This window comes from Buteo buteo, chromosome 16 (genome assembly GCF_964188355.1).
Source record: "Buteo buteo chromosome 16, bButBut1.hap1.1, whole genome shotgun sequence".
Lineage (NCBI taxonomy): Eukaryota > Metazoa > Chordata > Aves > Accipitriformes > Accipitridae > Buteo > Buteo buteo.
The window spans coordinates 17,318,037-17,341,730 of NC_134186.1; the positions used below are offsets into that span (position 1 = coordinate 17,318,037).

Below are 23,694 nucleotides of genomic sequence, written 5' to 3' on the forward strand. Positions count from 1 at the left end.
TATATAAACATGGTGCTCTTGGAAACCGTTGAACTGAGAGGACTTTAACATGCCTACAAAACTACAACATAGCTGTGGAACAAATAGGATGCAGCGTGTTTCCCCATGTTGTCTAATCATTGTCTCAAACTCAGCTTGAAAAGACATCATTTCTGGTTATGAGTGTTTACCAGAAACATCATATGCTGAATAAGCGTGAAGCTGCCAACCAGCTTGTGTTTTGGTTTTTTGAGTCCTCCGCTTTAGTAAACCCCAGCTCCTGTGGAACCAAAATGAATCACTTTCTTCCTTTAGAGCCATCAGCCAGCTGTGGGGTAGCAAAGGGCTTTTAGCTGACTAATGGCCTAAATTGAAGTAACGAGGGAAGCATGTAACATTCCTATTACAGGTCCCCTGAGCTATGGAGTTTCTGCATTGCTGCTGAACAAACGGGCTCTCCGGGCTTTGGTCCCGGCAGGTTGTTCTGCACGCTCTGACTGAGGGGTGCCTCATGCCCGACGGGATTCAAGCTGAATGCCCCAAAATTGGAGACCAACAGCGACTTCTGTAGGGATGTCTGGGAGGGAAGCCCGGTGAGTTGGTGCTTCCCAGGTGCAAAATGGGTGTGATGCTGTATTTTAAGCAAAATGAGTTCAGCGTTATATTTTTCATTTTCCATGTTGGATCATTCTGTTTAATTGTTGTCACTAATGAATACATTGCAAAGGACAAGAAACAAATTTTTGTGGTGGACTCGGATAGCGGCTTGATACCCTGCTCAATGTACTTAAAAAAAGGCCTAAAACTTGAATCTTGTATTTATTAATAAATAAAGCATGGTGCTGTTTTGAACAGGCTTTAAATGCTGTATTGACTCCGTGTAAATAGTTCAGTCTTGGAAGTATCAAAATAATATCATCAGGGCTGTGTATTTGGTTTTAAGCACTAGATAAGCTGGTTTTAATTTTTTCTATTTTTTCTATTTTTTTCTATTCTAGTATTATTTTCTCCCTATTCTTTTTCCATTTAATTTTTTCCCCTATTCTTTTTCCATTTAATTTTTTCCCTATTCTTTTTCCATTTAATTTTTTCCCCTATTCTTTTTCTATTTATTTCCCCCCTCCCTTTATTTATTTACTTATTTATTTGGGGGGGGTGTATTTTCTTCCTATCACTATTTTTACCGAAGCTGTCCCCAGGGTTCCTGAGCCCACCCTCCCGCCTGCGCGGGAAAAACCCGCCCCGCCGCAGCGCTGACGTTGCTTCTCACGGGGCCGTGACGTCAGAGGCGGAAGCCCCTCCCCCCGCCCTCGTGGCGGTCCGGCGCGCAGCCTTTTTCCCCCGCCCGCAACGGCAACGCGAAAGGGGCGGGGCCGCCGGTGGCGGCCCCGCCCCTTTCGCGTTGCCGTTGCGGGCGAGAGGCGTGTCCCGCCAGGGCCGCCGTACTATCGATGTGGCCTGGGGAAGGAGCGGCTCCACGTCAGCCATCGCCGGAGCGCCGCGGGCAGAGCTCCGCAGCGGGCCCGACTCGACCGGGCCGGGCCGCCACGCCACCGAGTACGGAGCCTTGCGCCGGGGGAGCAGCGGCCTCGCTGGGGTGGGGGGGGGAGCGTGGGGTGGGGGGGCCGCGGGGGTGCCGCCGCCGCCGCCCCGGTGGGGCCCGCAGGCCCGAGGCCTCACGGCCCCGCCGGCCAATTCCTGGGGGCTCTCCCCTGCGGGAGCCCCCAGCACCGCTACCGGGGAGCCGCGGGCCGCCTCGCCGTTTGGGGTGCCTTTGTGGCGGGGCCTCCCCGAGAGGTGCTGTGGTGTTGCGGTGTAGCTCCCAGAATTTGCATTCGGGGGAATGGCAGGCGAACGGTGGCATCTAAATATTTCAGGTTTTAACTCGTAGCTAAAAATGGCAGGCGTTTTAAGCGAAAAGTAGTCAGCTGGAAAATTAAGAGGAAAATCTCCCTAAACTGGCTATACATTTATTCGAAATTTTTTAATAAACGTTGGTACGTTTTGTGGTGTAGGTCGTGCATCAATAAAACTGTGCTTTCTGAGGGTTTTGGTTCCTAAGGTACCCCAGTTCATAAGGCTCCCCAAGGATGTAGCTGGAGAGCAGGTGTGGCCTTCTGTCTTCCTGCGTTGTATAAACTGTGTAACTTTCAATTTCCTGTACAGGTTCTCAGAAATCTTACTGCTGAAGAAGCAGAGTAGCACCTACTTCTGTGTCTGTGGGAATTCTCCGTAAGATTAAACTCTGATTTCAAGGCTTGGTGCCTTGCGAGGAGGAAGACCCGGTGGTGGTTCTCCCTGCCAAGTCTCCCAGCTCTGCATTTTAGGAGAGTTGTTTTTCACTGCTGCTTTTCAGAGCCTAAAATACACTCCATGTTTTCATGCTTCGGAGACCTGTGTGGCTGTGATTTTTGAGAGAATTGGAGCAGTTGAGATCTTTGTGTGAGTAAAGATACCTGGTCTACTTTTTGCAAAGATCTCCTTTATGGTCTGTGTAAGTCACTATTGGAGATGAAGCTGCTAGCTGCAGGGCGTTGAGGCAGGAGTTCTGGCCAACAGTATGGAAAAAGTATGCAAAAAGCTGCTGCTGAGGCAAGAAAATAGTTATATTTCTAAAAATGAGCAGGAGTTGTTTATGTAGATATTTGTAAGCAACGAGCTTGAAGGATCTGATCCTTAAATATAGAATTCATAACAGAAAGAGGTGTTTTTAAAAAAAAAATGTATTGCAATTATTTTTTCGGGTAGTAGTTCTGCTACTGTTTTAGTTGTGGTGTTCTCTTGTGTAGAAAGAGGCTGCAGCCCCTGTTAGCACAACTTACCTGCTCAGTGTTCAGCCTCAGGTTCTCTAGGTGCCTGTTGGATGAGAAAAGGGACTTTGGACCCAGGACCAGCTTGTGTAGTGTCTCACGTTTCCTTCAAATGCTGCAACTCCATGTACCGCCTTCCCTCTCTTTCCTCAGAGCTATTTGTGGGGTGGTGCTTTTAACCAGGCTGGGAATGGCTGTTTGTTGGTCGGTTGGATTTTGTTTGTTTTTCTTACTGCTTCAAAAATAAGGTAGGAGTGGAGAGTTTACAGGATTTGCATTTCAAAATTTGTTTGTGCAGATAACTTCTTAAACTGGCGTGTTATTGAAGGCTTTATGTCACAGAGGTATGGCTCTGCTTAAGATCATTGAATGTAGAGGAAAAGTGATCAGTGGTGAAAGCATAGCCTTGAGTTGGAGAGTTTAGTGTTTTCATCTTTATGTAAATCATGACCTTTGACGGGGATAACTTTTTTCAGTTCTGTTCGTTCTGTTATTAGTTAGTAATATAAAACAAGTGTGCTTTTACACGATATTTGACTGATGTGTACTATCATACTTTAAAGTAATAAAGCATCTTCCTTGTTTTAATGATTTGTTAAACTCAGTCGAAGACTTCCAGAAAATGAATAGCAATAAAAGCACAGAGAAAGTAATTTTTCTGTAAATTTTTTGACACATTTTCTGTAGAAAATACAGAATTGCTCATGTAACAGAGAGTAACAATTTTCTATACTGTGCTTGTCAGTATGGTATCATAGTATTAACTGAGCAAGCTCAAACTTGAGCGTTTTTCCTTACTTAAGAAATGGAGTAAAAAGATTGATTTGATCTTAGATGCCTATTATGTAAGGAACAAGCAAACATGAGAATGAGGATTGAGCTTAATTGCTAATTTCATTATTGGAACTGTCAGCCACACAGCAGCTTTGATAGAACTGTAGCTTTCTTGTACTTTTTATTATAAAAATACTGACTTTCCTCACTAGTGTTTAGTGGAGCAGTTAGACGCTAGAGTTGATCTGGTCTGAGCATCCTTGGCAAGTAAAAGTGCAGTCCTGCCTCCCTCTCCACCATGTTGTCTTTTCTCCCATCCTTGGGTTTCTGCTCTGTTGGATCTCATGCTCATCTTCAAAGCTTCCTTCATAGGCTGATTCAACTTGTTAAACAGGTCAAATACTCTTCCCTTTTTTTTTGCTGATTTTGCAGCTCTGGTCAGTTCAGCTGGAGGGAGGCACAGAACTGCAGGGAAGATAGTGGGAATATATAGCCAGGATCAGGAGCGGGGGTTAGTAGATGAGGGAAAAGCTGCTGCATCTATTGCGCTACAGTCAGGTGCCCATACATTTCAGTTATTTCTGATTGTGCCTAAGTAGTGGAAAGATTTCTTTAATTTACTTTTTTTTTTTGTCTTTGGGAAATTTCATGCTCTTAATTTTTTGGTACTAACAGGAATATTTTAGTGTAACAGAAAACGGAGAAGGCTTCTCAAGAAACCCAGCAATCCTTTCAAATCATTAAGTCAGTTTAGAAAACATTTTTGTGTTGTTTGTTAATAAAATCTGTTAACTTTGGGATAGCTTGCTTTGCTTGTTTTTTAGGTTGTCTGATATTTGTGTCAAAATAATTCTTCCACTGAGAAAACTTTTGTAACCAAGAACCATGACAGCTGCAGAGAATGTGTGTTACACGTTAATCAATGTTCCGATGGATTCAGAACCACCTTCTGAAATCAGCTTAAAAAATGACCTAGGCAAGTAATGGACAATGATTTGAAGGATACTCCATCTTACCTGAATTATTCTCATATTCTCTTATTGTGCCTTTCCTAGAATGTTATTTACATTTTATAAACTCAATCAAGTCAATTTGATGTTTATTTTGTTCTGCTTATTTTTAAAATGTGTACATTCCTCTGCTGTGTTTTGAGAAACTTCATGATATTTATCTTATGTGGTTTGGTTTCCTCCCCTCCCCCTCCCAGTCTGTGCTAAAATTTGAAATCTTTTTCTGTCTTTCTGTTTGAAGTAATATCTGTTTGGGCTCAGGCAGATTTAAGTGATGCAGTGATAAGCAACAAGTTGTCTTATCACTTGTTCAGTGCACTGCTGTATCTTGCTGGCAGAAATGTCAGTGTTAGTAATTAATATACATATGACATCAGAGTGCATTGTAGTATCCTGGTATAAAAGGCTGTTTAAATTTAAGCATTGAAACAGTCGTGATATTTGTTGAACTCAGTTAATTACAATACGTTGATCCTAGAATTAAGTCTGAACTCTGTGCTTATTCTTTCAATATCTCTTACTTCTTCTTTATCCTTTTAGTAGAAGTAAGGGTGTGAATTTTATTGATATGCTCTGTTGCACTCCTTCAGAGGGGGGTTGTATCTTCTGGCACTGAAGATCAGTACTCCTGTTAAACTAACTGTGACATGTTAGCCTTCCTGATTTCATTTCCTCCTCCTCTAGAAAAAGGAGATGTCAAGTTGAAGACGGAGGCCTTGAAGAAAGTGATCATTATGATTCTGAATGGTGAAAAGCTACCTGGGCTTCTGATGACCATTATACGTTTTGTACTGCCTCTGCAAGATCATACCATCAAAAAACTGCTGCTTGTCTTTTGGGAGATAGTGCCAAAGACCACTCCAGATGGCAGGCTTTTGCAAGAAATGATCCTTGTATGCGACGCATACAGAAAGGTAGCCCATTGTTTATTTCATTGCTTATATTACTATACTGGATCTTTCTAAAAAGTATATAATTTTGCATTATTTAATAAATCTGAAAATGGTTTATGCTCAGCATTTCCTTCCTAACCATTATGTCTCACTGCTTCAGAGCTGGATAATTGTAGATAACCAGCAGACCTACTACCAAGGAATTTCTATGTGTTCTTTTACTATTACGACTTAACAAAAATTTAGTGCTCTTTGTTTCCAAGTCAGTGGACCTCAAAGGTGAGGGGTAACCTAACTACCATCTTCATAGTGTCTTGGGACAAGCCATGGGTCATAAAAGGATGCTATTTTGGGGATGACTTCATTGTGGTGTATTTGGGACACTCCTTCACAAAGATAATAAGGCCCTTCAACTTCTTTGGGAATGGGTAGGAAGCAAATGAACTAATATACACCAGAGGTTAGTATCCAGTGTGCAGGAATGCCTGCAGGGTGACCTTTCACAGCCCTAGTAATCAGAGAAAACCCATACAATGCAGGAAAAAAAAATCCTTTGTAAGTTTTACTACACAGAAATAGAAGTTTTTAAGTATTGTGGGACAGCGGTGTTTTAAGAAGGTATTTCATAAGAAGACAGGGAGGTGTCATTGTGGATGTTGGGAACTGGTACCATGGGAAAGCTGAGTGTGGGAGAAGGCTAGCAAGTGCATTCATCTGAGCTTAACAATTAGGCTGAAGAGTCTGGCATTTCAAATATGTTTCTTGTTGATTTTAGGATCTTCAGCACCCAAATGAATTTATCCGAGGCTCTACTCTCCGTTTTCTTTGTAAGCTGAAAGAAGCAGAACTGTTGGAGCCTTTGATGCCAGCCATTCGTGCATGTCTAGAACATCGTCACAGCTATGTGCGCAGAAATGCAGTTCTTGCAATTTACACGATTTATAGGTAAATGCCAGAAACTACTTAAAGTTGTGAATGCAGAAGACCATGGCTTGCTTTAGTTATCTGGATAGTTTTTGAGGTCTCATAAACATTTATCAATCACTGGTGTGGTGTTTGGGGTTTTTTTGTTTGTTTGCTTTTCTCCTCATATCTAACGGACTTCTTTGGAAAAGCAAAAGGTACTGCTGCTGCATTCTTAAATATGACTGAGGCCCTTATATTGCAGGTTAATTTTTATGGGCAGATGCCTTTCTTAATGATCTAAACATTATTAATAATAATCATTGTCCACAACCATAAATACAGAAGAATCCCTGCAGGAATATGCATATATAAATTTATTTGAAGCAAGAGGTTCTTCATGTACTGCAATTATATGCTAAACATTATTGCAGTTGTTACCTGAACAGTGTGGCTGAATGTTACTGTTAAACAGAAATCATTGATGGGGTAATGTCTTAGCTGTCATGATAAGAAGTGATTTTTTTAAAGCTCCTTGAGTCTGTTCACAATTTCAAATAGCTACACAAAAGCTACGTATCACTGTTTTGCTCTTTTTGAATTTTTGTAAATGCTTGTCTTTAGGATATGGGCTTAAACCTTAGGTTCTACTCCTTACCAGTAGTTCTTTTAATTATGTGGTTTGGTTTTTTTTTTAAAGAAATTTTGAACATCTTATACCTGATGCTCCTGAACTGATCCATGATTTCTTGGTGAATGAGAAAGATGCAAGCTGCAAAAGAAATGCATTTATGATGCTAATTCATGCAGATCAGGTAAGGATACTTGTCCTCAAACTCGTTTAGTTTAAATACTTGAAAATGTGCCAGGTAACTAGCTGGTAGTTTGTTGGTAGTATAAACTATTTATATTCATAAAAAAAATATGTGGTAGTGTTAACCCATTTGTGGAATATTTGGTAACTGTAAAAGTTAACGTAGGTCTTTAGTGCTGCTTTCATATTAAAGGAGAATTTCTGTATTTGGTGAAGGCATGTGTTGGTGCTGAAAACTGTAGTTAGTTTTGCCAAATGAGCTTAACCAGACTGAGAAGTGCTCCATTACCTACTGTTTTATAGCTTTTGTAGTCATATGAGAAAGAAATGGCAATCTCTGTTTAGCATTTTGGATTATTTGCTCTACAGTCAATTGCCTTTTGTGCCTGATTACCGTTAGTTTTGTCTCTCTTTTTGCTATCTATAGACAGAATGGATTAATTTGTTCTTCATGTTTACAATGTTTTTGTAAATTATTTAAAATTTCAAGTTGAAGGGTTGAATATATGCTTGTTTGTATTTTGATTTTTAAAATGTGTTTTGAATTAAAATATAGCTGAGTGAGCAGACTCAGAATAATTTAGAATAATTTATCTTTTGTTTTTATAGGATCGAGCTTTGGATTATTTGAGTACCTGTATTGACCAAGTCCAGACGTTTGGTGACATACTGCAGTTGGTTATTGTTGAACTCATCTATAAGGTAAAAGGGAAATGTTGTGGCACATTTAAAATAAACGTACATGTTAGATTATATTAGACTGCTTTTTAAAAGGGATAGAATGTTGCTGGAAAAGCGTTACAGCTAGCATTTAGTCCATGTCAGGAATATGTCATTGTTTAGTAGAGCTGAATAAGATTTGTCTCTTGAAACAATAAACCGTTCAAGTGTGCACAGTATAGAGCAATATGTCTCACCTGATTTGCTGCAATGTGGACTGTGTATTATCAGACTGTTCTTCATGGGCATGAGCAGGGCATCTGTTACAGAAGCTAGTAGAGGCTATGCCCTTCCTTTTGATCTGAGATTTTAAGACCTTGTAGTATTGCATAGAATCCTCAATAATAGCTTTTTAATAGCTTTTGTAATTAGATTCTTACAACTGTGAATGACACTTCCTATCCTTAGAAAAGGTTGTCACCTTTTGCTTAATTTTCTCCTTGTTGTAAGATAATGGAGCAGTTAAGCTATATGATTGTTATTTTCTTGGTTTTTTTTAATGTGCCAACTATGCGTTGTTCTTACCTAGGTCTGTCATGCGAATCCATCAGAGAGAGCTCGGTTTATTCGTTGCATCTACAACTTACTGCAGTCATCGAGTCCTGCAGTGAAGTATGAAGCTGCAGGTACTCTAGTTACGCTCTCCAGTGCACCAACAGCAATCAAGGTATAAAAGTGATGTTTTCAGATGTTTCAGTAGCTTTTAGTGCTCTAGAATGAATACTGTATACTGTATGTTCATACTTCGAAAGAGTGAAGGCTTTAGTAATATGGAGTGTTTAACACTTCACATGTGAAACACTGTCTTAAAATATCTCTTAAAACTGGTCACAAAAAAAAGACTTGAGACTATATTTTGCAGACCTTCGGCTAGTGGACTTCATGTCGCTTTGGTGGGAGACAAGCTTGAATACTGTGCAAATTGTTGTACAATAGTTGGTACCAACCTGCAATCTTTTGGGCATACTTAAAGCAGACTAAAGCTGAAGATTTGCAGAGATTAAGTGACTTTCTTTACTCATAGATATTACTCTTTTCAGACCAGGGTGGAAACAGAAAGCAGTGAAGATTTACGTTGATTACTGATTGATCTTGGCTTCCTAGATTTATGTTTATACAGCTGATTATTTGAGATTACACAGAAATTTTGAACTTGTATGGAAATTTCAAAAATAGAATATGCAAGTCTAGATTTAAAGTAAAAGCAATGTAAATAGTAGTGTCAAAAGATCAGGAGGACTATTAATTCCAACATTCTTGCTTTAGTGTAGTCATTTTTGTTGAGTAGGAATATTGTTCACAGAAGCTGTTATTAAAACCATATCTAGATAGGCTAACGCTGGTAACTATTTTAAATTGGTTTTCATGCCCTGTTGTGTACTTAAGAGCTGACCCAAAGCATGCCAGGAAATTTATCTCTTTATGACTTTCTTTGAATTTGAAATCAAGTCTGTGTATTGTAAGTTGATGCCATTGTGAGCCTTCCTGTGTCATTTTTATAATGTGGTGGAATTGATGTCTACAGTGGACCAGAAAGCTTTGAAGTCTGTTCTCAGGTTCATTTCCGTGCCAACTCTGAGTAGTTGCTTTATTAGTAACGTAGAAGGTGTCTTTTCGTGAATTTCTCTGAAAATTTGCCAGTTTCTCCTCTTCATTTCTTAAAAAATGTTTTTGATCCTTTTAATTTTAGGCAGCTGCCCAATGCTACATAGATTTGATTATTAAAGAAAGTGATAATAATGTGAAACTGATTGTTTTGGATCGGTTGATTGAATTAAAGGAGCATCCCTCTCATGAACGAGTGTTACAGGTACGTGAGCTATCTCTTTTCCTGCAAGCTTATTGAAGCCTTTTCTTTCCTAAATGAAACTTTTGGGTGTTGTGATGTATGGAAAAATGTACTTCTGAAGTTTAAATCTTCTGTTGGTACATTTTTAGTAAAAACATATTGGATGGACTTTTATGTTTATGACTTGCTACTTCTATTGTGTGTATAAGAATTAACAATGGCAAGTGCTGCCTTAATTATAAGGCTAAATGATGTAGCTTGCATGGTAGACTTTCATGTAAATGTAGAATGTATTAAATGAACACTGTGAAGTTCCTATGCCTAGGATATTGTGCTTGTTTGTCAGTAGATCATATATTATGTATCTAGAAAGTCTTTGAAAATCATTGAGGACTGAAAATTAGAATTGTATGAAAAGGCAGTCATTTAAAGCAACAAAGTAGTTACCATTTTGTTGTTGTTTCAGGATCTAGTTATGGACATCCTCAGAGTGTTGAGTACCCCAGATCTAGAAGTGCGCAAAAAAACCCTTCAACTGGCTTTGGATCTTGTCTCTTCAAGAAATGTGGAGGAGGTAAAATATATATTACTTTTGTTTCATTACACTGTTTTTTATTCTTTGGGAAAATATGAGACTTTCTTCAAATTTATTTGATCTTTTCTGCAGCTTGTGATTGTTCTGAAGAAGGAAGTGATTAAAACTAATAATGTGACAGAGCATGAAGATACAGACAAGTATAGACAGCTGCTTGTTCGTACATTGCATTCCTGTAGTGTTCGGTTTCCAGATATGGCTGCGAATGTTATTCCAGTGGTATGCAAATGTTTAATTATATTGTCATTAAATATGTTCTGGCTATACCCAAAACTTGGAGAATAACTGAAGCTGAGGTGTTTCTAACAGTGGCCTCACATGAAGCAGTACAATTTTTAATCCCTAAAGAAATATAGGACTTTTGATGCTGTAGTTTTTTGTCTTCTGAGACTTTATTTTTAAATGTTTTTGAAGAACACGAGCTGAAGAGTACCTTTATTTAAAAGTGCAATAATTTGTATTGTTAGAAAACAACTTTGGGATTATGATAATTGGTAATTGTTTGGTGTGTACTTAACGTTGATTGACTTCAGCTTTGTTTAATGGGAGATATATGTGCAGTTTTATTTTTCTGAATGTAGAAGGAAAATACTATTGTACAAACTTAGCCGTGCTGCTGTTTGTCCTCATGTTCACTCTTTTGTGCTAGCTGATGGAGTTCCTTAGCGATAATAATGAAGCGGCAGCTGCTGATGTCTTGGAGTTTGTGCGGGAAGCGATCCAGCGATTTGATAACCTCAGACCTCTTATTGTTGAGAAGATGCTTGAAGTCTTTCATGCTATTAAATCTGTCAAGTGAGTCCGAAATATGATATGAAACAGACATTGGAGCACCCTGTGGCTTACTTGCATTGAATGTATATTCTCATTAAATATGTACCAAAATCCTTGCAACCCACATGCAAAGAAGAACTGAAGCTGAGATATTTTGGGGGTAGATGATTTCTAGGTACCGCTTCCTTCTTGCCTCCTTGTGCAAAAGATATATTGGGTGCTTGTTGCATTGAATGAAGAAAATAAATTCAAATTTCACTTTTATGGTGCAATTGATAATTGTATTTCTACTTGCTAGAAGCATTGTTGATGAAGTCCAACTCTAAAGTGATATATTTGTTAAAACAGAGTTACTAAGGGATTATTGCAGCAGGAATTTGCACTCGTAGGCAACTGGAAGTAGTTACTGTACATTTATTAGAAAACCTGTTCTGACATAGACTGCAATCTGCAAAGCTTCTTTAGTACTTTTCAGGGCTCTAAAAACTTGCTTTTCTGGTGGATATGCAAAGGTTAAGTCATATGAGAACTTCTCTGTAGCAAGACAACACTGTGTCATTCTTCCAATACACAGGAAACTCTGAATCCTATCTCCATTGTTATCTCATTAAGTGGGGAAAAAAAAAACTTTGAAGCTTTGCTGTTTTTTTCCCTAATATTCATTTATGTTCTTGTTTCTCATTTTCTCCTGTATGAAGGAAAAGTTAGTTTGTCTCAGTTAACTGGTGAAATTACAGCTGACTTTATTCACATACAGTAGTTATTTCATTATGATCATAATGAAATTTAATTTCTTGAATATCAGTATTAACACAGATGGGAATAAATTTGTAGCAGAGAATATATCTCATTTGATAGACTTGTTCATTAGTTTATTAAGGCTGAAAGGATGGTTGCTTTTGATCAAACTTGCTTTTTGTCAGTTGCCTCCTTTTAAGTTTGTCAAGACTGGCCTTTACCTCCTGACCATAAATCACTTCCCTTGATGCTGATTTTAGTATATCATGAAAGCATGACTCAAGTTACTGTTCTTGTCTTAGGATTTACCGAGGAGCTTTATGGATCCTTGGAGAATATTGCAGCACAAAGGAAGATATACAAAGTGTCATGACGGAAGTTCGCAGATCACTTGGAGAGGTGTGTTTACTTTGTTAGGCTAGCTCTTTGTGGTTTTACTTACTATTATGCAGTGTGTTTTCTAAGAGAAAGATTTTAAAAAAAAAAATCAGGTAAGATGCAACAGTGTTTTGAGTATGCATGATATGTAATGGTGTGTGCACAGGATATCTAAAGTAAAAACTATTTAGGGTTTTGCATTCGTTGGTTTTTTGTGGTTTTTTTTTAAAGCAGCATACCCAAAGCTAGCATATACTGAGAATAAGTGATATCTGTTAAGAGGGGAGATGAGAAATTCTGTATTTCAGAAAATTATGGCAGCTTTAAGATACGATTTAATTATATCCACTAACAAAGGAAGAGTGCTTTAAGTCTGGGTTGTTCTGAGAGGGATTTAAGACAACCTGTGCAATGTGAGCTTTATTGCATGGGTAGGAGGCTTCTGTATAGATTTCAACATCTGCCTATCTCCTCAAATTCCCTCAAAACTGTTGCACTGTAACTGACCTTATTTATAAAAACCTTAACAATGCAGATAAGTTGTATTAAAACCTTCTGCAGAACAAAAATATCTTTTTGATATTATTTGTAACAATTATTTCCTGTTTGTTTCTAGATCCCAATAGTGGAATCTGAAATCAAAAAGGAAGCTGGTGAGCTAAAACCTGAAGAAGAGGTGTCTGTGGGTCCAGTCCAAAAACTGGTGACAGAGATGGGCACTTATGCAACACAAAGTGCTCTCAGTAGTTCCCGACCTGCCAAAAAGGAAGAAGATAGGTATTTAAGATTTCACACTAGGCCAGGAGTGACTTGGTTAATTTTTTTTTAATTTTTTTTTTTTTAAGTGGTATTCTCTCTCACGCAGAGTTTAGTGGTTGAGGTAGTTTACTGTTTTAAGGTATTATCCCAAGTAGATGGTATCTGATAGGAAGTTGCCTAATTGCTTAGGATTTGTAATCAAAGCTTATTGCGACTCAAAAAAGACATTATTAATTACGGTATCCTAAATTCTCAGTGATTCTTTAATTTATACATAAAGTCCCCTCACAATTTTAATTGGATACAGAGATGTTGCCTTTAGATTAAAACTTTTTTTTTCTTAATATCACCTTGCACTATTTAATACTTGCTGTAATTTATTGGTAGCTAGAACAATTGCTGTATTTCCTTAATTACTGCAGATGGGCTGCTTCATCTCAACTAGTCGTTGTCATCTCAGAGCTACAATGAGGTTATACATTACACTTTTCACTTCCCTCCTTATTCTGTGTGGAAATGGCCATGTGACTATCTCTGTATCTGGAAAATTACTTCTAGAGGAAAAAAAACCCCAACAAACTTATGAGACCTTTCAAGCTTGCTTTTTTTGTACAGTATGGATGTTACAGTATGAAGATAAGTAGGCTAAAGCATGTCATCCAAAACTAGCTTTCTGATTATAATTTGTCTTTGCAGACCTCCGTTACGAGGATTCCTGCTTGATGGCGATTTCTTTGTTGCAGCTTCCCTTGCTACAACTTTAACTAAGATTGCTTTGCGATATGTGTCACTAGTTCAAGAAAAGAAGAAACAAAATGTAAGTCATCCATTGTGTTTTCACTATAGTTGCAAAAAAGAGCTGGTTGTTGCTTCTTTTCTTTTAAACAGATGCAAAGTGGGTTAAGTCCAAAGTGAAGTGCCAGTTATGTGATTGGATAATAATTTGGGCCACAAACAGGGCCTACTGATCTCCAGCTACTCTACCTAGATAGTCTTTAATCATGCTGCTTGGTTTTGTCCTGGTTTCGGCTGGGATAGAGTTAATTTTCTTCCTAGTAGCTGGTATAGTGTTATGTTTTGGGTTTAGTATGAGAAGAATGTTGATAATACACTGATGTCTTCAGCTGTTGCTAAGTAGTGTTTAGTCTAAAGTCAAGGATATTTCAGCTTCTCATGCCCAGCCAGCAAGAAGGCTGGAGGGGCACAAGAAGTTGGGAGGGGACACAGCCAGGACAACTGACCCAAACTGGCTAAAGGAGTGTTCCATACCATGTGACATCATGCCCAGTATATAAACTGGGGGGACTTGGCCAGGGGGGTATTGCTGCTTAGGGACTGGCTAAGCATCGGTCAGCAGGTGGTGAGCAATTGCATTGTGCATCACTTGTCTTTCTTGGGTTATATTTCATTCTCTTTTTGATATCTTACTTATTATTGTTGTTGTTATTGTTATTATTTTCAATTAAACTGTTCTTATCTCAACCCAGAAGTTTTACTTGTTTTCAATTCTCCTCCCTATCCCAACATGGGGGAAGTGAGTGAGTGAGCAGCTGTGTCTGTTTAGAGATCTTGTGATTTGATTAATGTGCACCTTTTTTTAAATAAGTCAGAAATACACATTTCTGTAAAGCTGTGTAAAATGCAATAACCTCCTTCCATTCACTTTCCTTTGTCCTCCTTCTCAGTCCTTTATTGCTGAAGCTATGCTGCTGATGGCCACTATCCTCCATTTGGGAAAGTCCTCTCTTCCCAAGAAGCCAATTACAGATGATGATGTGGATCGTATTTCCTTGTGTCTGAAAGTTTTGTCAGAATGTTCTCCTCTCATGAATGATATTTTCAACAAAGAATGCAGGCAGTCTCTCTCTCATATGCTGTCAGCCAAGCTAGAAGAGGAGAAACTTTCCCAGAAGGTGAGCTATTATAAGTGTGTAACAATAAGCACTTGGAGATTTTTATGGAAGTTCACATCCAAGCTGGTCCGAGAAATGTCACCATTTGACTCTGTAAGTCAGCCGTTATTTGGCTGTGTTTCTGTGCTAAGGAATGGAATTCATTGTGAATTCTTGAATATTTCTCTTCCTGCAGAAAGAATCTGAGAAGAGGAATGTGACGGTTCAGCCAGACGATCCTATTTCCTTCATGCAGCTTACTGCTAAAAATGAAATGAGCTCAAAAGAAGACCAGTTTCAGCTTAGCCTTCTTGCAGCAATGGGAAACACACAGAGGAAAGAGGCTGCTGATCCTCTTGCGTCCAAACTTAATAAGGTAACGTGAAAGTCGGTGTTTTAATTATATACACTTTGTGCTGCTTATGCACAGAATCAGCTTTGGGAATCACAGACTGGAACTGATGAACCAGGCTATGCTGGTTGATTGGAAAGACCCAGGTATTCCCTGATTAGGATCAGGAGAAAGAGAAAAGCCCTTGTGCTTAAAGTTGTTACCTTTTTCATGTGGGAGAGGAAGAATAAGGAGGAGACTTGGAGACTGCTGAGCTTGTGGGATGTGGAAAAGAACTTAAGATAGTTTGCTGGTCTGAAGAGCACAGTAAGGTTCACAGGGAGGAGAGAAGGGATGTCACAAGTGATTAAGAATTCCTTTCTTTCTTTAGCTGCCATATCCTATTGCCAAGTGCAGTGCATCCTTGTTTCGCCTCTTATACCTTTTTTGTTGCTGGATACCAGGACATGCAGAGACAGTCCAAAGAGAAGAAATACCATGATTCATTCATTAGTTAGAGTTAAAAAAACCAGACTTTTATTCTTTGAAAGTCTGGATGAATTCTTTTTACTGTTTAAAGTTACCTTTTCATTTTAAGTCAGCATTTCTTTGTCCTGCTCATCTTTTTAAAAATAAATAGTATTACAGTCCATATTTTTGGAACACATGAATTCAGAATACATTTAATCTGGAAGGGTTTTATAATTGTAGTGTGTATGCAAAAGGACATGTGAAGGAAGTTAAAATTTATATGTATGAATAATACAGACAGTCACTATGTGTTTAGCTATAAATCAATGAAATCTGTTTATTTTGGAAGACTTATGCATTAACTTTAGACTTCCTAAACATCACAACTTCTTTAAATACTATTTTCCAGACAAAACTTGTGGTGATTTTTTGCAGTGTTATTTCCAATTTTCTTTTTATTTTTTTCCTTTTTTCTTACTAGTAAGTTCAGTGAAATTAAAAGCTCTTTGTACACCTGCTTGATTTGGAGGCTCATATTAGAGTAATGGACTTAATTGTACTTTATTCTTATTTTTTGTCATTGTTTGACATGATTCCATGTTTTAAACTGGTTTATGAAAAGAAAAAAACTTAAAATCTTTTCTTTCACAGGTTACTCAACTGACAGGTTTCTCGGACCCTGTCTATGCAGAAGCGTATGTCCACGTCAATCAGTACGACATTGTGCTGGATGTGCTTGTGGTCAACCAGACCAGTGATACTCTGCAGAACTGCACGCTAGAACTAGCTACGCTAGGTAGGGAGTACTGGGGAAAAGAAAGCAGCAGTGAGGTGCTGGGCATTGGCACCCAGTTGTAAGGAGTTTCTGAAACACTTCTAAATACTTACAAACTTATGCCAGCTAGTTGCTATTTTGAAAGGATGTTTTTGAATGCCTTTAAAAATACATTTTTTTCTTCCAAAAGATGGAAGCCTCTCTACTGGCACTGACAATACTATCTGATGATGTAAACCGTAGTCAGATTTTTAATTTTTTCATGCTTTTTTCACTGGAAAAATAGCATTCCATTTCCCTTTCTCCCTTTTTCCTGAAATATAGACAGGTTTTTTGATATACTTGTTCCCCATTGTGCTGTTATCATAGAGCAAGAGGACAAAACCCAAACTGGTGTGGAGCAAATGTCAGGCAACAGAAAGCCATCTGCCCTAGGTGGTTCTTGCATTCAACCTGAAGTACTTAAATACTGCATTTACTCAGCTGAAACCTTTCCCTGTACCAACAGCTGTACCAGAGGCTTGCTTGAATAATATTGTGAACAATACTGAGGCTTCAGTAACTTCTTTTGGGGAGGGATAATCCAAGCTGATGATCCAAGAACAGTAACCAGATTCCTATTAGTTGTCTTCTGTTTTGGCAGTTAGGAGTTGAAATATATTTACAACATACTAGGAGAACACATATTACATACTTTTAATTGATGTAAATATGACTGGAGGGGCATAACCTTCCTCCTAATCTTCTGTAAATCATTTGATCAGACTAATGATGGAGATAAAATGAGTATATTACTTAACAGGCTGTATTTTTCTATTTATCAGCTCAGTAAAGTGGAATTCTGTATTTCCCAGTGGGTGTCTTCAGATATATTGCAAAAACTGACTTGATGCATCACTCCTGTGTGTAGAGCTGATGCTGTTCAAGCTGTGTTCTCAAATTGCACAGTTTGATAGAACTGAGGAGTCTTTTAAAATTGTTTGCTAAAGGATTAGGAAAAATACATCTCTTACTGTTTCCTGGGAGCAATTATATTCAAAATCAAGGTGATACTTTGACCTGTTTATAAACAAGTTAGTGCATGTAATACTGGACGTTGAACTTTGGTTTTGAGACACTTGACTGTAGGATTAGGTATTATGATGTTGTCAGAGATTAAAACACAAGGTAGAATTAACTGTTGCCAGATTGTTAAAAATTTAATACTAGACTCAATCTGAAGCCCATTTAAGTCAGTATTTTCATTTGTTTTCAGTGGGGTTTGGTTGAATGCACTAGTATTTTAACTGACATTTTTAACGTAAGGTAAATTATTTTGTGTTGCAGGTAGCAAACTGTAAAAAGACCAAACAAAGAAAATTCCAAATCAGCTATTACCTTTATGGTGGTATTTAGTGTAACTCTGTAGACATTAGAGTTGATTGACAAGAAAATAAAAAATGTTACAAAAGCTAAACTCGTTGTGTGCTGTTAATGTTCCCTGATCCCTATCTCCCAATTTCTTTACGCAGGTGACTTGAAACTTGTGGAAAAACCATCTCCTCTGACACTTGCTCCACATGATTTTGCAAACATTAAAGCTAATGTCAAAGTTGCTTCAACAGAAAATGGAATAATTTTTGGTAATATTGGTAAGTAAACAATTCAGTGTGCAAAATTAACATTAATGTGTAGCTTTTCTTACCTGCTTAATGAGCTCAAAAATAATTAAAACACTTCATACTGGGAGAGGAAATTTAAAATAGTTTACAGTGTATGAATATTTTGTGATGATTCTTAAAAAAATTATGTTGCTTTTACTTAAAATCATAGTAGAACATGCTACCTTTAGAATGATTGCCAGCATGATACTTGAACCCAAGTCTCTCTAGGCAGCCTTGCCTGAAAGACCAATACACTTAACTCAAAGTTCTGTGGCAACTGGTTAAAGCGCCTGAAGAGGACAGAGGTCAGCAATGAGATTGAGCAAGTGTTGACTGTTCTTGACTGGCAGGTGGTAACTGAGCACCCTATTTAGTGCAAATGCACTTTTTTAAACATTAAGGTGGTTTGTGTTTTATATTGCAGTGTATGATGTCTCTGGAGCAGCCAGCGACAGAAACTGTGTGGTTCTCAGTGATATTCACATTGACATCATGGATTACATCCAGCCTGCTTCTTGCACGGATGCGGAGTTCAGACAGATGTGGGCAGAATTTGAGTGGGAAAACAAAGTTAGTTTTATTTTTTGTGTGTTATTTGGGTTTTTTGTTGATGAGGTATAATTCTGTTTCTTGTTCTACATCAGCATTGCCTCTTGTATACAAATCTCATTCAACATCCTCATTGGATGTTGGCCTCAAGTAACTCATTCTTATTGCTATCTTATCTGTTTCACAAGCTTAGTTATGCAATAACTAGTTTTTTTCTTACAAAAGAGATATGTGCATTGAGCCTTACCTCCTGTACAGAAGATGTCCAAACTGATTGGCGATTGCTGTGTATTTTGGCTCAAAGTGGGATAGCAACAAGTATAGGTTTATGCTGAGACTGCAGAATTATTCACAGTGCTTAGCCTCTCCAGTTCTGAATTATGTTGATTTAAAAAAAAAAAAAAAAAAAATAAAATCATGGAATCATAGAATTGTTTGGGTTGTAAGGGACCTTTTAAAGGTCATTTAGTCCAGCCCCCCTGCCATGGGCAGGGACATCTTTCATTTTATTACTTTGCAGTACAGCTGTAGCATACAGTTATGGGTGCTACCTAAGACCAACAAAATGGTGGATACACTTAATATTAGAGGGTGCCCAAACTGTTAGTTACAGCCCTGTTATAAAAGGGTTTAAGGGAGGTGATCTCATACAACAGAGCAACATAATTTAAGAGTAGAATAGAAATATTAAAACAGAATGGAAGATATTTTACACAAACTGTAACCTTGTTTGCTACATGTATTTATGTGTATTCACTTGAGATTAGATTTCAGTGTCTCATAGGGAACTTGTGAACAGTAAATTTTAATACATGATATGTGAAGCCATAACAATTTGTAAACTAATCAAATGATGTGCTAAAACGCAATTTAAACAAGACCCACAATATTAAATATGAGGACCCCAAGGCAGCCCAGAGAACTTTGTTGCTAGAAGGGAAAGATAAAAGTAATTTTTATCATTGGTTAAAAGCAAGCTTTTGGAGTAGATACTGCTTTTTCTTTTTCTGGCAATGTATAAACTGTATTCAGACTAGAAGTCCACTATTTGCTGTAGGGAGTCTGTATGTTCAGCAGAGTATCATATTCACCTAATACCTTTTAGAAACCATGGTAATAACATAAAATTCTCACTTGTAACAAGTGGATGGCAGGAGATGAAGACTTCGTATGATGCCACCACATAATGGGAAGTGCAGCTAGCTTACTGAATGTGGTGTTCCTCAAGGAGAAACATACAAGTAACCTGCTTTATAACCCTTGAAGAAGAGATGATTTCAGAAATGCGTGAGGTGCTAATTAAAGTTATTGCCATTTTTTCCCTTCTTGAAGGTTACAGTGAATACAAATATCATTGATCTAAATGAATACTTACAGCACATACTGAAGTCAACTAATATGAAATGCCTGACTCCAGAGAAGGTAAGCTACTTGCTTGGAGACTTTTAGACACCCTTTTTAGTTTGTGTGCTTTATTGTTTAATTTGTTTAGCATTTGTTAAATATTAGTAGAGATGCTCGTTTGCAATATGAAATAATACATATACTTCAAAGTTTTTAAATGAGTGGTCTGAAAAGAGTAAAAGCAAACTAATGTTATCAAAATTCTGTGTTGCTTAATCACTTTAGCTATTTCTTGCCCAATTAGAAAATCAGAATGTCTGTTTTAATTCATAGTAGCTAAGCTGTAGTATAGATTTGATGGGACCATCTGCTCTTATAAAGGTTTTTTTCAGTAGCTCCAAGTTTCTTCCTTCTCTGTCAAAATTTACCTTTCTTTTGCCAGTTTAGCCTTTTCGTTGTAAAGCAAAATAAATATATAAAATAGCTATCCGCTATTAAGATATAATATATATAATAGCTTTTAGTTAATACATGTATAGTAGCCAAAATAAGTATAGTAGCTATTGCCACTATTTAGCTTCTTTACCATTTTGCCGTTCATTAAATCAGACCATAAAATGCCATCCTACCTTGTCTTGATGAATACTGTGGATTGTATATCTTCCAATATTAATTTTAGAAAGAGGCCACCACTGCTTCCCATTGCATGATTCTCACATTTTACAAAATGTTGTATGTGAAGAAAGAAGTTTAAACGTTAAATACTGATATCTGCCTAGCTAACCTAGCATGTAAAATGTGTTTAAAGGATTTTGGCCTTTCTAAAGAGTTCAAATTTGCTTTCTGTAGGCACTTTCTGGTTATTGTGGCTTCATGGCGGCCAATCTTTATGCACGTTCCATATTTGGAGAAGATGCACTTGCAAATGTCAGCATTGAAAAGCCAATTCATCTTGGACCAGAGGCGCCTGTAACGGGTCACATACGAATCCGTGCAAAGAGTCAGGTAATATGGCTTATATTTAGAGCACTGTTTCTCCCTGTCATTTTTAAGAAGATTTATGAAGCACTCTAAAAACTTGCAAATTTTTGGATGTATGTTAGTTTCTAGTACTAGGTAAATGAGGACATTTTTAGGGAAGATGAATATAGGAACTTTAGCCTTAGTTTTAAAACTATCTTCTACAGATTTTGTGAGGAAAGAATGTCTGTCTTTCTAATGAGAGGTAATCATATCCTAAAACCATGTTATAGGTATTTTCTCCCAGTGCATTATCATAAAATAGGTCTTTGGGCCAAGATTTACTTATTTTATCTATAGTGCTGCAAATAGGACGTTATATATTCTATTTGCTTTTAAATAAAGAGCAAATGCTCCCCAAGGCACCGTGATCTGTTTCTTACTAAATTACACATTTCAGTTTCTCACAGCAAGGAATTTTATGCATGTAATCACTGTTCACTGGTTCTTTTTAAAAACAACAAAACAAAACCCGAAGTCTTTCAGTAAGATTATTTTCTCTAGGTACATCTGAGTCTGCTTTGAATTTTAGAACTTCTACCTCCCAACTAAAAAGAAGTACAAGATTTACAACCGTTTAATAAAAAAAAACAGGGTACCAATAAAAGTCTTTTAAACAGCGTGCAATAAGGGACTACTTGAGAGTTTTCACATTCAAAGAAACCATTTAGTTTATCTGATGTCACTGTAAAGATTTTGGAGTGGATTAAATTAATTAATGTTTCTGATATGTTTACAGTGGCATTTTTACATAAGACTACATTCAATTATATATGCCAGTTTGGTTTCATCTCGAAATCATTCTGCTATTGATTACGTGGATTTATTCATGGAGTTTCTTTTGAGATTTCTTCAGTTTCTATGCAATATTAATATGGTTCTGTGATTAAATTATTTCCTACAGCTTTAGTGCATTGAGTGCTAGCACCAGCACTGAGACTTTCAATAGTTGAATTTTAGTAACTGGACTGATAATTGTAATTTCTCCAGTGACAGCATACTTCCAACTGCCGTGAGGTCAAAAGGCTTAAATTTTTTTTGTGTTCTCCCTTTTGTGTTGATAACAGATTTAGCAGTTGCTAGCTCATTTAAGTTTCATTGTTTCAATAATACATGTAGATCTAGCGTTTACCTAGTGTTAAGAAAGTATGCACTATAATGTATACAAATAAATGAACAGTTAGAAATACTTTAATTTCCATGCCACTAACTTCATAGCTTTCTATATATGGAACTTCCATTTTAATATAGATTAGCTAAAGTTATTTTGAAGTATCTGTGTCATGAGTGTCATCTTTCTTTTCCTTACAGGGAATGGCCCTGAGTCTTGGAGATAAGATCAATCTGTCTCAGAAGAAAACAAGTTTATAAATTTTACCTAGTGTCTTTTCAGGTCTTTTACAATTTAACCTTAGGTATGTGGCTTTTGGGATCCAGAACATCTTATATTCTTCAGTGTTCTGTAATTGTAGAAGCCAAGCTTTTGGGCTGAAAGCATTCCAGCAGATAATTTATAGGCTCTCCATGATTGATACTGAGCAAAACTTTAAGTCTCCAGGTTTTTTTCTTTGTCCTGGAAGTCATGTTTTCTTTGTCTCTTAATATATACTGATGCTCACAGTACAATAAACAAATTATGCCAGTACTGTTTTGTCTGTAAATTATAATCTCTGTATTATTTGATCAGTATTGAATATCTGGCTGGGGTACTTTGATACTCTAAGAAAGTGGGAGTGCGTAATAGCTTAAGTGTTTACAATAATGACTAGGCCTGAATTGTGCGAATGTGTTCATGACTCTTAAAATACTCTGGTATACCTAGGAGAATATATATTTGACAACTAAATCAAAGGCTGTATGTTCTAGATGGTTGGTGTAGTACAGACAAGCTTGTAGTATCAGAAAGGTGATTGTCAAAATTTAGCTCTTTCCAGCAAGTAGTAAACTTTGTTTCCAAAATGCTTTCCTAACAGTGTTATCATGAGTTACAACATTGCTGGTGGTGTTCTTATTTTTTAGTTAATACAGAAAAGACAGCCGAGTGCAATATTAAAGCTGTAGCAGCGTAAGCAGTATTTTCAGTGAGTGCATCCATTAGCCACATGTGTAAGCTCAGGAAGGAAGGATTCAGACTGATAATGGTCTTGCAGTGAAGTGAACCAAGTTGAGGAATTGCAGAAGAGGAATAATTGGAGTGAAGGTCAAGTCAGGATGTGGAAGTGAGTTAATGCCATTTGGCTACTAAATGTTACGCAAATTAGCAGTAGATTAAAACATATAACCATTAGATTGAAAATACTTTTAGCTGAATCTGGTAAGCATTAATTCTGAATTTGTTAAATTGTTGCAAGCAATTAATTCTACAGAAGAGTCTCCAGAGCCAACAGTACTCTTCCAGTTGGCAGAAAGTCCTGCTGCTGAAGTTGAACAGCTGTGTCCTGCTCCAGTAGGACAGAAGAGAACTGAGTTAGTATCCCGAGTAGCTGATTCCCAAAACATTTAAGGCCTCAGTGATGAAAATACCTGTTTTCTACTCTGAATAAGTACAGGAAGGAGCACACATGTAAATTCTGAAATGAAAGAGTCTAGGCTGCTGTATTTTATTGGGCTAAAGGATAGCCCTAGAAGTACAATGCAGAAACGGAGCTAATAAGTGACATTCATATAAATATTTCATTACCTGTTCCTCCCAACCTACTTCTTGCCATCTAGCTTTAGTCTGTTCTTAAAAGC

At 37.5% G+C, this 23,694-nt stretch overlaps 1 protein-coding gene across 2 annotated transcripts; it reads left to right on the forward strand.

Moving 5' to 3' along the window:
- Positions 1-1,400: 1,400 nt before the first annotated feature.
- Positions 1,401-22,606, forward strand: COPB1 (COPI coat complex subunit beta 1). Of its 2 annotated transcripts, XM_075048023.1 has the most exons (23): positions 1,401-1,536; positions 2,146-2,421; positions 4,388-4,539; positions 5,258-5,487; positions 6,242-6,411; positions 7,070-7,184; positions 7,793-7,885; positions 8,433-8,570; positions 9,594-9,713; positions 10,159-10,266; positions 10,360-10,506; positions 10,937-11,082; positions 12,102-12,198; positions 12,794-12,954; positions 13,633-13,753; positions 14,622-14,849; positions 15,025-15,204; positions 16,282-16,426; positions 17,917-18,036; positions 18,473-18,618; positions 19,930-20,019; positions 20,791-20,946; positions 22,273-22,606. In XM_075048023.1, the coding sequence occupies exons 3-23, from the start codon at positions 4,449-4,451 to the stop codon at positions 22,330-22,332; spliced, it is 2,862 nt and encodes a 953-aa protein (XP_074904124.1). In that variant the 5' UTR covers positions 1,401-1,536; positions 2,146-2,421; positions 4,388-4,448; the 3' UTR covers positions 22,333-22,606. The 2 variants fall into 2 exon arrangements, with proteins under 2 accessions (XP_074904124.1, XP_074904123.1); XM_075048022.1 differs by lacking the exon at positions 2,146-2,421.
- Positions 22,607-23,694: the final 1,088 nt, after the last annotated feature.

What these genes read in the sequence shown, in the direction of transcription:
- COPB1 (XM_075048023.1), top strand. Translation starts at nt 4,449, where the DNA reads ATGACAGCTGCAGAGAATGTGTGTTACACGTTAATCAATGTTCCGATG. An exon ending in TGCTAATTCATGCAGATCAG is followed by an intron (nt 7,185 to 7,792) that starts GTAAGGATACTT and finishes TTGTTTTTATAG; the next exon opens with GATCGAGCTTTGGATTATTT. An exon ending in GAATCCGTGCAAAGAGTCAG is followed by an intron (nt 20,947 to 22,272) that starts GTAATATGGCTT and finishes TTTTCCTTACAG; the next exon opens with GGAATGGCCCTGAGTCTTGG.